Source organism: Atractosteus spatula, chromosome 15 (genome assembly GCF_055471065.1).
Source record: "Atractosteus spatula isolate fAtrSpa1 chromosome 15, fAtrSpa1.hap1, whole genome shotgun sequence".
NCBI classification, from domain to species: domain Eukaryota; kingdom Metazoa; phylum Chordata; class Actinopteri; order Semionotiformes; family Lepisosteidae; genus Atractosteus; species Atractosteus spatula.
Window position 1 is genome coordinate 23,991,407 of NC_142720.1, and position 15,499 is coordinate 24,006,905.

Genomic DNA, 15,499 nt, shown 5'->3' on the forward strand with positions numbered 1-15,499 from the left:
AAATCTGATCCACTTAAGGGTCAATACAACCTAATTATCTTTTCAATTACCTCTATAATACCAATACTTAAGACTACATTTCTTATTTCATATTTTTCACTTATTTTAAAGTTGTATGCAGTATCTACAATACATCAGTTAAAATATATTGCATTACAACATCTGTCATTATATGATCTTTAACAAAGCTTTAGTATTGATAGTCAGAAAATATAAGACATACAGTATATATTCTTCTATACAGTACAATACTTATACAGTATACTTCTATACAATAAGACATATATACTTCTAGGCAGTGCTTTTTATAAATCTGTTTTGAAGTTAGAATAGTTCTTCAATTAAATCACTTGTTTAAATACTATTTCCCTTTGTCAAAAGCAGAAAGCATATTATTATTCTGTTTCCACAATGACTCACTGGAAAGTTTACTCCTTACCTGCAGGTGCTGACACTGCTCCTGCTTACAGCATTCGAAGGGTAGAAACCACTCAGCTTATTGATTTCTATTATTTCAATGCAGCCTGTAAAGTTGTATAATGGTTCTGCACCCTGAAATAAAATAAAGTTGTATATTTCACCAATGTTATTCTCAAACCATAAAACCATAAAAGTACAACACAATCAATAACTTATCTACAGTATACTGTTATTTTGACCTCTGGAAAAGAAAGGTGTAAACTGTTCTTAACAAACACAACACAATAGCTGGGATTCATACTTGACATACTGTATGAACTGCACAAGTCAAAAGTCTTTAACAGAATTATTTTGGCCTTAAATTTACAATGCCATTTTACCTTGTCATTTTAATTAGTGTAATAGGCTCCCCAACAGCATGATTTGTACCATGTACAAATGTATGTTTTTGTACAACCAAAAATAATTGAATGTTAAATATACATTTACAACATATTAATGATATAACATATAAACAGATGTTATGTAAATTTAAAAACTAAATTTACTCTAAACTAAATTTAAAAACTAAATTACCATCTCTTTCCAATACAAGTAATTAGAAAGAGATAAACACTGTTGAGTGTTGGTATTATTGATAACAGAAGCAATCAGGGCAGAAACTAAACTCTCCAGAAGTTATATAAAATATGTTAGATGACATTACCAATGGAATAGTGATGTTCAGGTTGTGGTCTTAGAAATAAAACAGAGCAATTGAGACTCATTTGCACTAATGTACTGTATATCTTACTGTTATCAAAAGTAAAATGTATTACTGTAATTGAAACTATGTTGTAAGCAAACTTTTTACAATTGTAAATGTAAATACTAAACAACTTTGATACTAAAGATTACACTGTCTAGACAAAAATAGGTAGAAATACAGACACCTGAAGAAGGCCCCACGGCCGAAATGTTGTGTTCTCTTTCTTCTCTTTTTCAGCATGGAATAAACCTATTACTTGTTCCTTTGCGAAATACAGTATAGTTTTTATAAAATATCAAAATGAAATCGGCAAACAAAACTGTAAAAGATCTCCAATCTTCCATTCCTTATAAAAAAACAATCAAAACCCATATCTTTAATTAGAACTGCAGAGAAAGAAAATGAATTTGCAAACAAGAATAATACCTTTGTGAGTTTCCCGAACCATCAACTGCGTCATGATTGTTCTCAAATTAGCACCTTTTCAGTTATGAGCAGGATGTGCTGAGAATGGCAGAGACTAAAATCAACACACCACTGCACTGCCTGTTACAGCACACTGCATTAAGCCTTAGTCACACTACAGGACTCGACTTCTAGTCGAAGACCATGTCAAATTTAACGACCGCAGTTGCTGCATCTCGCTGCCTTTTCTGTCCTAGAGGGTGTCAAACTATATGACTAGGAATCGCAGGGGGCGACTAATCACTTGATCCCCTCACGCCTCTTCATCACGGTTCCAAATCTCGCACTGCGCCGCGGAAGTACCGCGAGGTCGCCTCATTTGGGCAGCCAATCAACGTGGAGCACACTGGAATAAGAGGAGGGGCACCGCACGAAAGTAAACAAACAACAAACACGAAACGACAAATAAACAGACAGACAGACAGACAAACATCTCTGCTGGCTCCAGAGTTCGACGAGCCTCTCCTCCATTTGCACAGTCCAAAACACTCGCTTTCACTCTTTCCTTGCGGCCGCGTTGTATGAGCTGTAATTCCGGCTGAGCGCTCACGGGCTGTTGACTGTCACAGACACAAGCGCCCACCTCTACGATTTGCGACTCGCTACGAGAAAATCAAACCTGCTTGATTTTGTCGTAGCGAGTCGCAGAGAGTCGTAGGGGCTGTTAAGGGAGCCATGACTGAGTCGCTGGCGGTGTCACACTACACATCCGACGGTAACGGGTGTGCTGTGGCTCTCTCCAACTGGCTGCGATTTCCTTACGATTATGTAAATAAAGGCAAAGGCTGTAAATTCTAGGAAAAGTAGTGTGACGCCGACTTTACAGAATGCATGCGTTTACTGCATCTCTTAATCTGAGATCTGCTTATTAAACATGCTTTTTTAATTCTACTATAGACGAGACTGCACAAAGTGGAAGAAAAAGTCAAAAGTGTCTTTACATGTGAAGCTTCGTGTCTGTGAAGGCCAAATCTATTAATGTTTCTGTGATTATTTACATTTTTAAAATTTGTCTGAAGTCCTACTGTTTCACTTAGTCTCATAATGTGCAATATAATTTCATTTTTGTATTGGTTTCACGTGTATTTATGATTATGAAACTAGATTCTAGGAACTTTATACCGAGGCCTATTCAATGGTGTTATTTACTCTTCATTTTCTGTTGAGTGGTGAATGTGCTATTATGTGCACTTTGTGGGGGTTTTTAAGTACTTTAAGATTTTAGTATTATTATATTACATACAGTATATTGCAAGACTTTAACAACACAGCACCATCTCTGTACACCATTAATAGTTTTTACTATTTTTACAGAAAAAAAACTGCCTTTTATGTAGGTATTTAGGTACATAGCTCCTGTCTTGTTTGTTTTGTTCATAGATGACAGAGAAGAGATTAAACAGAGGAACTGCAAAAAAGTTATTGTTGCAAGAGCAGTCTGTGAGCACACTACATATATATAACACAACCCTGTAAATTGTGTGCTAATGTTGTGATATGATCCTGCAGGTATATTAATTAACTTCATTTCTAGTGCTCCATGAATGAATTTGGCTATAGACCAGGAATCATGCTGGGCTTGTGAGACAGTACATGTACTAAATTACAAAAAAATTGCATTTTGCAATGTAAAGCGCAACATACTGTACTTCACACAATTTCAAATTTGTTCACTGTGAGGCTCTTAAGAATTTTGGAATTGTCAATTAGTTTTTATTACATACCTATTTCAAATTCTATTAGATTTTTTTAGAAAGAATGAGTCACCTACTGACAGGCCCACCTGCAGAGCCACTTGTTATTCAACTCAACTGTTGCAAAGACCACAACACCTGACATGAAAGGTGTTACTGTCAGATGTTGCTATGTGTCAACAAAGTCGCTGCTTGGCAGAAAGCAGAGGGAGTCCTGTCTGACTAATCCCAAACGTATCCTACTGGTGCTTTGCTAAGAGTGCTTCACCTATTGTAGAATTCCACGTACATTTGGCAACTGACAAGACCCACACTTGAACAAGCAATATCTGAATCACAGAGCCAGGTTAGCACTCTGAGCAAGTGTCTTGACGAACTGAGTCACTTGAGAGCTTCTCGATTGCTGTGCATTTTTAAAAAAAAAATGTTTTAAAATATAAGCTGTGCTCCAGCTATCATAGAAAATCAGCTATATTACTTTACAAATCAATTAGAATTCCTTATTGTCTCTAGTAGTTTAGATATAATTACCTTGCTAATTGTTACTGTGAATATACTTTTTTGTCAAAAAACATGAAAAAGTCTGCCTAAAAAAGGTGTAAAGGTGTGTGCCAAGGTGTGAGTTATTTCTTTCTGTCAATCAGTGCTGTCCTTAAAATATTATAGAAATATCAGTTTCTAAAACAAGTGCAATGTACTTCTTATTTAATTCTCATGCATACATTTTTATTTTTAACTCAAACTCACAGGTTTATATACTGTAAATGTTCTGTATCAGGGGTTTAAGAGAACATGGAATGAACATTTGTCTTGTTATCTTAACTTTCTAATTGCTGTGCTGGAAAGTTCTTGTACCTCTTTATAAATCAAAGTGGTTGTGCCCTGAAGGTCTAGCTTTCGTTTTCTTAGCGTTCTCTTGAGTTCCAGAATTAACAGGGGAGCTATTATACTCAACTTACCAATCAATAATGCTGTAGTGATCCTCTTTCAAATGGGAAACAGGAAGAAGGAGCTTAAGGTTTGTGACTTTCTTGCCAATGTTTAATAAAAAAACTTTTATAAGCTGTGAAATAATTTACCTTATACTGTATAGAATTGATGACTGTGTGATCTAAAATAAATACTGTACATATGTAAATTAAAATAAACTACAGCTTTCAGACATCTACTGTATACCAAACAAACAGTGCAGAATGCCAATATACTCATTGACTGTCATGACCATCCCATTGCACAGTGAATTTGAGCTCCTACCACCGAGATGTTGATTTAAACTTAGATTTAAATGCAATAGAACTTATTTATCCTTTATTCCCACAGTCATTAACCTGCTTAACTTGGAAGCAGATTGCTTTATTTTGCTTTTTTTTCCGTCATGCAAGTATAATGCGTACAGTATCTAACCCACTGATGACCCAATTTCTTTGTCTTTTTAATTGTGGGGATTACATATTTTGTTTTTCTTGTTTTTCACATGTAATGCATGTACAGTATGTTTCTTTTTTGTGAATGTCTTATGTAGAGTTAAATTTATTATTTATTGTATCATGTCTGCAAAGCAATTTTCCCATCTGGGACAATAAGGGACGTAAGTGTTTGGTAAGTATGTGTTCTGGACTCTCCTACAGTACATTGAAAGATCCCTTTATAGCATGCGCAGTGGGCTTTCACACTGTATACAGTATAAAGATTGTATGCTCTGCTAAATTAAAAGAAAAAATAGAAGAAAAAATGCTCCTTCAATAAAAAAAGCTATTTTCTCCATATGCCACTGTTTTTGTAAATGTTTATAATGGCTTGTTTTCCCATTTGCAGAAATACATCTTACCTATTTAGGCTTGATTTTGCATTTCTATACAATACTTAAAGACTCATGACCTTCAACTACCCAGACCCAGCTGTATAACTCAAAATCCATTCCACGGCCTGGATCACTGGAGCCTTTAATTACATGGCCCATATGTTAACAACCAAACTCACAGAGCAGAATGACAGTAAGTGATGAGTATCACAGAATTGTCAATTACGTAAAGGGTTTTCAATCATGAAAAAAAATGTTCAAATTTTAAAGTCTCATTTGATTGTTAATATAAGGTTTGGTGCATAAAAAACGACACGGTTTAAATGTCAATACCTATAGTTCATGTGGGTAGCTGCGTCAGCATGCGTAGGCTGCAAAGGAATAAGTAATAGGTTTATTCCATGCTGAAAAAAAGAAGAAAGAGAACACAACGTTTCAGCCGTGGAGCCCTGAAGAAGGCTCCACGGCCGAAACGTTGTGTTCTCTTTCTTCTTTTTTTCAGCATGGAATAAACCTATTACTTAATACCTATAGACTACTGTATATCTGCAGAGGAAAATCTAAACAGATCTAACAGCCATAAGCTGTGAAGTAAGATCTAATTTTTTTCATAGTTTTACACCAGATATCCTCAAGGTGTTGAGACCTTGAACTGAATATGTTTAACCTTTGATCTTGACTCTGAAGGTCATGGTTTATTTACCGAGAGTGTATATGACATCATACTTATGAAAATGAATCTACAACTAATTAATTTAATCTGTCTTTGATTATCATTCACTTTTGGTTTTAATGATTAAGAATGGCCATTTCCATTAGAACATTCACTTAATTTTGTTTTATGCTCTCAGGTATTCTTGTTGATTCAACAGATTCTGCACCAGAAATTGTTGCAGGAAAAGCTTAAATCATATATATTTTAAGTTTTATCAGTACATATTATTTAAAATATGGCATACTATTTAAGACATTTGGCACATGTACCACTGAGACATTTGGAATTATATGGAGCTTGAAATTTCCAATACTTTGAGATGATATACTGTATATAGAATGCCTCATTAACTGCATTTACATTAGTGCACTCAGAAATTAATTTTATCACCTAATTCTAATGCTTTATTTACAAGCTAGATGGAGAGAAGTGGATATCTTAACACTCTGTTTACTTTAAAAGCAATATATTTTTCATGCTATTAACAACAACAGAGAAATTCCATTTTACCAATGTTTGCAAGGGCAAATATTATACATTTAAACACAAACGAAGTGATGTGTGGGGAACAGTGATGTCTATTATGAGCAGTATGATTGTGGAGATACTGAATTTCACCTTCTCAACAATGTATTTCTGGAGGGTCAGGGTCACGGGTGTTCAGAAAACTTTCAGCAGTGAATTTCCTGCACTGTTTGACTTCTGATTGCAGAGGACAACTGTCTTGAACAGACAATTTGTTTGACAATTGTATTTGGCTCGGCCTGAAAGTCATCATTCATGTTTGTTTTTTTTTTCTCTCTCTGTAAATAGGATCTGGATACACCCACTCGCTGGTTACATAAGAACTGCGTCTCCCTTCCTCAAGTCTTTATATAACCCAAATTTCCCATAAGCATGAAGCCACCCTTTCATAGCCATTGCATGAAACCATACGGAGAATTACCAAGCATGATACTGCAGAGATGATCGCAGCTTATTTTCTCTAGCTGTGCTGCTGAGTGAGGAAGGAGAGGCAGCAATGCTGACCACTGCGCCACTGTCTCACCCACTTAAAAACACATAATACAGCAAATAAATTAAAACTTGGAGAATTACCTTTTAATTTTTTACAATTACTGTACATTTCATTACCGTACAGTGTACTGTCCAGTAGTTAAACATGTAATCAATTACACAGTAAATTATAAATATTACCATGCAGCTTGTACTTTAGAAATCTTAAGTAAATTGTCCAGAACTCAAAAAGTTTATGAGAGCACCGTTGGGGAGGAGGGGGTTACGGTAAGCTGAAAATGCATAAGCCAAGTCTTTCTTAACCCAGGGAGCTGGAGAGTAGGCTTACGTTAATTCACATTGCTGACACCCTTACTCATGAAACATGTCTAACAGATGAGAGATGTTTATATTCTGTCAGTAGTCTGGCCATTGAGGATAGAAAAATAATTTTATCAGCTTTCTTTCATGTTGCATGTCATGCTGTGGCCTCTCATCATTTATTCTTTCTGTTGAAATTATCATACTAACTATTATATATTAAAAATAATGGATCCCTTAAGAAGTGTTCTCATAGGCTAAGGAAGAACCAGTAGAACAGTAGATTATTTGCTCTTTTTTTGTTGCAATGCTGAAATAAATTCCCACGTAATATATTCACAACCAGTCTTAAGAAGTCTCTTTATAACTTATTTTTATAGGAGCAATTACTGTACTTTGAATGAGAATCAATGAGCCACAACTAGGGTTGTCAAATCTGCAACACTGTGCAGAAAACAACTTTTTTGCTTCTTACTGCACCACTACCAGTGCAAACTATGGATAATAATCTGTCCCTGTAGCTTTTTTAACTGAATAACCAGCATCTGACAAGTGCACAGAAAACAGGCCTGGCCAGTTAAAAACACATCCAGGTGGAAACCTTCACCATAAAGAAACAACATCATGGCAGGAACATGCACCTCAGGCAATGAAATTAATAAGAAATTAATGAGATTTAAGATTATTATTAGTGTTATTACAACAGATAATAATTTGTCATATTCTTTTAACTTATACTTATGCACCTGGATATTTTACTGAAACCACCTAAATGAAGTACCTTGATACATAGTACAACTGTACAACCCCACATTGATGCGATTAGTGCAGTACGATGGACATCTGCATTAGGACCATTGCTCTTTCTGATTTATACAGTATCAACAATCTAGATTCTGGTATTGTTAGAAAACTAGTAGAACTAGTAAAGTTCTATATGATACAGGATTAGCAAATACTGCACTATGTATATGGTGAATTCAACAAAATTCAAGACTAGGTAAGCATCTTACTACAGGTACTTTCAGATGACAAGTTGCAGAGTATTACATGCAGGTAGAAAAAACAAATTCTAAGATATGAAACCCAAAGCCTGAAGAAGGTACTCTTTTAGACTCTGTGTGTCAGGCAAAAGCAGTAAGGCTAGATACAGTAGTTAAAAGTGTACAATTAAAATTAAAGGCTGTTGTGGTACAATTGTACAAAGAACTAGAAAGAACTCATTGTGTATGCAATTTTGGTGATCGTGTTCCAAAAAGATATTACTGTTCTGCAATCAGTCCAAAGGGTGACCAGTTCCATTGCCGGGCTTAATTAGTGATGCCCTACTCTGGCAGGCTTAAAGACCTGAATCTTTTTAATCTTGACCAGAGAAAATTACAAGGGGACTGATTAAGCATTCAAATGAGAAAAGTCACTGAAAGGACTACTCAGCTGCAGAAAAAGCCAGTAAAAAACAAATTGCAGTAATTTAAAATCTTGTAGCCATTCGCTTACCTGATACGGCCAGTAGCTTGAAGGTAAACCCCCAAGGAAGAGAGGACCTGCTTTTTGTATGTGGAGTCCTGGCCTGTAATTACTGGGCAAGCTCCTGACAGTCTCAAACCCAGACACAGTCACGTCCACTTCACAAGACGCCTGGTGTTGTCTATGAACAATATACACAAAACATTTAAAATGCTTAACAAACGTACAGTAGTGCTGAGTTTCTGTATGAGTTTTTCTATGAACACAACCCTTAGGTACTGTTAATGAGTGAATCAGTTTTTGGTAGAAACGGTCAAAAGAGTCAAAAGTTGTAAGAACAGGAGAAATTCAACTTTGATTAATAAAACAACTTTAATCTACTTGGTACAGGGAAACACAGTTCTGACAGAGGGGCAAGGCACAGCTGGGTGAGCCCAAAATAGCGCTCTGTAGAGTGAAACACTTGCAGGATTCAGCAAACAGCATTAACATAAAAAGTACCAGATTCAACGCATGTGACATGACGGGCACAAAAGAGAAGAAGACAAATGAAATTTGTGCAACAATGACCAAATATCAATACAGTTGTGGAGGAGGAGAGGTGTTAGTGAAACGAACACTAGAATAGAGTGGACTATAGGCTTGTATTAAGGGTATACACTACTGGAGTATGCAATTGGCACAAACGTGAGTGTTTCTCCTAAAACTTTATTATAAACTACAATTAAAATAGGAAATTGTCAAATACAGTTGCTTCAATCCTGTAAATTTGTGGACAGGTGTAAATGCATACAAACCAGTAATTCGGTTTTGCGTTGTTTATGTCAAGTCTTTTCATGTCCAATAACAAGACATGATTTTATACTGTATGTTAGATTCTTTCATGTAAAAAAAAGGTTCTTAGTGATTCCTATTTTTTATTCTCTTTCTTGAGTAGTTAAAAAGAAAATCCAGTTAGTGCTAGAACTGTATTTATAACTGGATTTCAGGTTCATTCCAAACACAGGCTGTGCTGAATGAGTATAAATGATAATTTGTGGTCTCCATGGAAACAGCAACTTTAGAAACACTTAATTCAGCAGCATTCTGGGCGAGCCTTAAAAAGTAAGCAAATGTGTTGGTAAGGATATGATTTTAATTATGTGTTTTTACAGAGGGTGATTGGAGGAATTATTAATTACTTTTAGAACTTTCCTATTAGAGGGTAACAAAGAGACATACTGCACATTACTTTTGATCTAAAATCTTTTGTTTGCTTAAGAGTTATTTACTCTTTTGTAACACTGAATGTTTCTAACCTTTCCCATTGACTTCTTAATAGACATATATCAGCCTATTCTGAATTAGAATCTTGACTTCAGTTTAGACAAACTACTCCCAACGTGGCAGTAATAACCACCCCTGGCTGACAGAAAATATCCTTGAACTTAAGAACTAACTGTTTTAGGAGGGTAAGATGCAAGGTTAGTGTGAGCTATTTTAATTTCACGCTTTTCTCTTCTAATTCAAAACTTACATTGGCCAATTTACTGATTATTTCTACAATTTGATACAGTCTGTGAAATGAATTAGTGCCACTTGAAGAAATGCAACTCTTGTTTCACTGTCCTCTGTCCAGCTAAACTGGTCACAATAGCTTAAGATGGAAAAATTATTGGTACCCCCCAAAAAACAGAAAGTAAACTGTTTGGAAAACATAATTGTGATATGTAAAGACATGAATAAGATAAAAAAAGAGAGCATCATTCAAGTATGGTATGTACAGTCATCATTCAAATTAAAATGTTGACTTAAGGTGAGACATACTTGTCCAACAAATTAATCAGTTCCAGTGCAGAGATATGGTTTATAAAGGGGCAGGTCAGATTCTACCCAAAGATACAGTCCTTTTTTGATGAGTCTGCTGTAATTGTTGTCAAATAAAAACCAAAAACTAATATGTAATCTCCATTATATATTAACACGAGAAATCTACACATGTTCAGTTATTATAAGTATCTCTGTTCCTTTTTCTGCTTGCATCTAGTTACAAATCAAGCAAAAAAAGTTATAATTTTTTTCATGTCTTTGCAGTATGCAGTTCATTACCAATAATAAGGTTGTAAATTCAGAAGCTAGAGTAAGAACTGAGAAAATTCATTTTATTGTTAGCAGTTTCATAACTTACTTCTTTTAAGCATATTAGAGTAACCACAAATAAATACACTATAACCTATGATTTTCATTTTTTCAGACAAAAATGTTACTAATTTTGGATTAAGCACTGTAGCACTTAATACTACTTAGCACAAGACCTCCTTTAAAGGTCAAGAGACAACACCATTATTTTGGCATAATTACAACTACAAAACACAATTGATATAATACCTTTATAAATAAAAACAAGGTTTTATGCAGGGCATTTGTTCAGCACAATCAGAATTTAATTGCACATGCTTTATTTCTTGTGTTTGCCAGAGTTAAATATTTTAGTGATCATAGCTTTACAATTCTTGCGGATGTGTAATCACGAATTGTACTTACGGAGCAGGTGGCACATCCATTTCACACATGCTTTCAAAGGGTTTCAAAATTTGACCAAATGTTCTAATTAACAAACCATATTTTGAATAAATTCAAATTAAATTACTTGACTATCTCTGATAAATTAAAAAAAACTATGACAAGTACCTGATAAAGACAATTTAGATGCACGGGCAGTGTGTTTTTTTTTTAATTTATATGCTCTACTACAGAATTGAAATACTTTTAATAACACTGTACCCTGTATTACATCTGCAATATCTTAACACACTGTCTAGTATCTATTGCAATTTCAATTATCTCCAAGATAACACCCAGATAACATGTTGCCTCAGAAACTTAAAGCAATGAAGCTTAATAGCAGACTGACAATCATCTAGCAATCATGCCTGCTGTTGATGGTGCAAATTATTGTCTGAACTGCAAACGTATACATGTATTTTTAAGCAATTTACTCATCACTTTGGTGCAGGATAAGATTAAGTTGTTTAATGTCAATGTTCAGCTCCCGGGCTAGTTATGCGTTTCTGAAACCCTGCTGGACATGGATGAGATCTGTGGTAGAATTTCAGCCTTCTCCTTTGTGGCATTTTGATAAGTTTAAGATGTCACGTTATGGAGCATAATCTCCATTTATTGTTTCTGCGTTTTTATTTATGCAAGCAATCAATTTCAAACGAGCTTATAATAGACTTTCATTGGACGACTAAGCAGGTGACACATTCTACATTGAAAGAGGAGAAAGGAGTGAGCTATATTGCCAAACCTCATTTGTATTTCATTGCCTGCTGCTTTAAGCTACATTTTAAGACATCTCCCTTGTCTTCAGTGTTCTGTTCCAGGGACACCCCAAGGCCTTGGGAGATTTCCAAAGCTAATCCTCTGGCCTGAAACAACGGGGGAGGCAGATAATTACCCAAGTATGAACCATGGCTAACTGTCTGCAGCTGGAGGGGACTTGGTCCGCAGATGTGATAACTCCATGCCTCCTAATACTTTAGCTCCCTCTGTGGAGGGGAGGGATTTAAAGAAGCAATCTGACATGATTTGTTCAGCCTAGCATCCATTGCTGTAACAATCTCTGGTTCAGCACTTGGGGGCACAAACATAGCTTGAGAGTCTTTCTTCGGAGCCCATGTGAAAAAGGAGTTAATTTAGAAGCAGTCTGCCGCGGCCCTCTGTGTGTTTGCCAAAGGGCAGGGTGCGCCGGGAGTCCTTGAAACCTAACTTCAGCAGATTCCCGTTAAATGTATAGAAAACCATCTTTGGTGTGGAGATGCATTAAAAACTTCAGCCATACCTATAATAAGATTGAGAAATGATTCAGTACACTGTGAACCTCGGGTTTCCTCTGAGGTGTCTTGTGCTTCAAAATGACAGTACGCAAAGAGATTCCTCCGAGTCAGATGGTTACAAAGGATTTGTTTTGGTTGAAGTGAAATCCAAAGCTGCTTTTTTGACTCTTCGCTCTGGGTATGGCCTTCTTTCATTCTAAGTCTTTTAAGGGCAGGCAGGAAACAAGAATGATGGGTTTTACTGCAATCTCACTTTCAGCACTGCCTGAATTTTTTCTTCTTTGCAATTAAATAAAAACATTTGAAAACGTCAGGAGAAAAAGTCAGGAGCTGTGAGGTCAGGGGCTGTGAAGAAACTTTATTATCTTCAGATTGTAATGCTTATCGACAGGCAGAGAACATATAGAACTAATATATGCAATAAATGTATTATTCAATGGTTGTTTTCAGTACGGTGTAACTTTTAAACATGTACAGGGTTCGTCATCATCTCTGCAGAAAGTCCTTCCATTCCGATTCCACAAATTAGGCAATGTGTATTATTAAAAGAAAAACAATCCAGTCATTCTCTATGTATTCAATAAATCAGAACGATTGGCTAAATAACCTTGCACTATCCCAAATTAAAACTTTATCACTTCAAAACAATGGAATCAAAACACCACTTATTTGGCATTTGTGGGACTCAAGGTAAGGCTGCAAAATCCAGAAATTCTTTTAAAAAACTTTTTAAAGAAATGATGAAAAACATTAAATTAAATTCAACTATTTTTATGTATGAAATGCATACATAAATGTGGTGTTCTCAATGTGGTGTATTGAACATACATTATAAAAATAAATTAATTTAATTACATATCTGTTATTAAAAAAACAAAAATAAAAAACAAACCTGATGCGAACCATGTACTCTCCTCCATCATCAACCCGAATAGTTGTATTTAGGTTTCTTCCTCTCTTTTCTTGGCTACAGCAGTAGTAATACTGTAAAAATCAATATGAATCATAAACATGAAAGAGCTTCCAGAACACTAAGTTCACACCTGCCTTTATACTAATAAGAAAATCACTCACCAGAATTGTGAACTGTTACATCAATCTTTATGGCAAGAGCCACTCTAGGCACTTAGACATTCCTTTTTGATTGTAAAATATTAGGAATTTTTTATTCCTTCTTTAAAAAATATAGAAAACTTAGCATAACAGATAGTCTTTATGGATGAGAATCAATGTCTCCTATACCTCTGTCTTGATACGTGAAGTATGGTCTGCCTATGTATTTTACTTTCCATCAATTCTGTTCACAATTTTACTAAAAACAAGAAAAGCGTAATAAAAGCAGAAATTGCATTACCTGTAGCCATCCTTCCTCAACAGCAAGTTTAATGAAAAAGACATTTGTGCCTCGTTGTTGATCTGCATAAAGAATGGTTCCTTCTGAATGTTTTGTTTGAAATCTGAGTGAAATACTGAAGGACGGCACCAGGTCAATGCCATCGAACTCCACATACGAATCACCAGAGTAGTACACAGAAGTGAATTCTTCACCTGAAGAACAGAGTGAAATGGCAGTAATTACAGTATGCACACTTTTCTTAACATCACAACTACCAAGTACCCTGGCTGCTGTCGATCATGCTTTAAACCTGTCTTAAGGTACCGTGACTGCAAACGTAGCATTGTCAAGTAGTGCGCACCTGTGTGTTCGTCAATCAATGTGAAAATTATCTGATTCTGGGACAACAGCACATCTACTCTTCGCATCCTCCACTTCCACTTCACCTTGTAGAAGTTATTATGGTTTGATCAGTGAACATTTTTTTTTACAATTTAATATATTAATAGAATGCTTTAGCCCAAGAAAAAAATTACATGTACTGTATAATAGAAAATTGAATTGAATTGTTCTTTTTCCAGTGAAGTTAAAACAGTCACAAAACTGGCAAGCACATTCCCAGACAGCACGCTGTAGATGAAGTTGGCAGACTTAATCTTTTCTGATTTGTAATAACCTGGTGTTTATGCTTCAGTTACTAAAGGTTGCATACTATAACTATTTGTGCTGATAAAGGTTAGTATTGATTGGAGGAGACTTCATTCTTGGCTAGAATATCAAGAGCTCACTATACACTCATAAATTCTTTGTGTGAAGCCATTTCCATCTTGAGATACTTTAACATTATGATATTATATTTAGTAAAGAAACAAAAAAAAGTAAGACGAAGCATTTTGACAGGGGCATAATGTAGAAAGGCTTCAGAAAATCCTCAGAAATCACAGAATATTATAACGGAGTGACAGGGTCGCTGTGGTGAGATCAGTTTAGTGGGTGTAGGTTTGAGTTTAGAAAGGACTAGATAAGAGAGCATGGTCCCTAGAGGCCCAGTTATAATAATAGTGCAGTCTTTTAGCTGTTTGTTTTTATTTCAGGAATTTAATTGTAATTTCATAGTTCAGTAAAATTTATTAATTTCATAAAATAAATCTAGAAACCTCTTAGAACCTGTATTTGTCATCAAAGTGTTTATGTACAAAAGGTCCCCAGACATGCAACGCTGACCAGATCTCACACTCTATTAATGTAATGACCTGGGCAGCTATTAAACACATAGTGAAACACCATAGTAAAAATAATCACTTTATGAACCCACTGAGATTGTGAAGCCGCAGGACGTGTGGTATGAGAGCAGGCTGGACATACAAGAAGGGTGTAGTGCAGACAAACACAATACAGGATGGAAATCTGACACAAGTGTGACTGAGAGCCGGAGAGACACAGTGAAGGCACAAAGGAGCAAATCCAGATCTGCAGTTCAGACAAACAAGGTTCACAGCAGGAAAAGAGCAATACACAGTGCCAAGGCATAAAGGAACAAAGGGGCGAAGGGGCAAATCCAGAGATGTGGTCAGAGCAAAGCTCAGGTTCAGTATCCTGGAAGAAAAGAAGCGGAGCACAATGAAACTCGGAAATGGAACAAACTAGGGAAGAAGCAGACGTCGGAACACATTCTGTACCAGAGCCCCACGTATTGTCCGAGCAAACCTGAGGTATTC

At 35.7% G+C, this 15,499-nt stretch overlaps 1 protein-coding gene across 1 annotated transcript in view; it reads right to left on the reverse strand.

The window, feature by feature from the left end:
* eys (EGF-like photoreceptor maintenance factor) overlaps positions 1-15,499 on the reverse strand; it is a 341,768-nt gene that overhangs the window by 137,993 nt on the left and 188,276 nt on the right. The window contains exons 34-37 of the mRNA XM_088934016.1: positions 13,800-13,993; positions 13,338-13,429; positions 8,658-8,808; positions 440-552 (exon numbers count right to left, since the gene is read on the reverse strand). Coding sequence (XP_088790142.1) covers positions 440-552; positions 8,658-8,808; positions 13,338-13,429; positions 13,800-13,993 — 550 coding nt within the window. The remainder of the gene's footprint in view (positions 1-439; positions 553-8,657; positions 8,809-13,337; positions 13,430-13,799; positions 13,994-15,499) is intronic.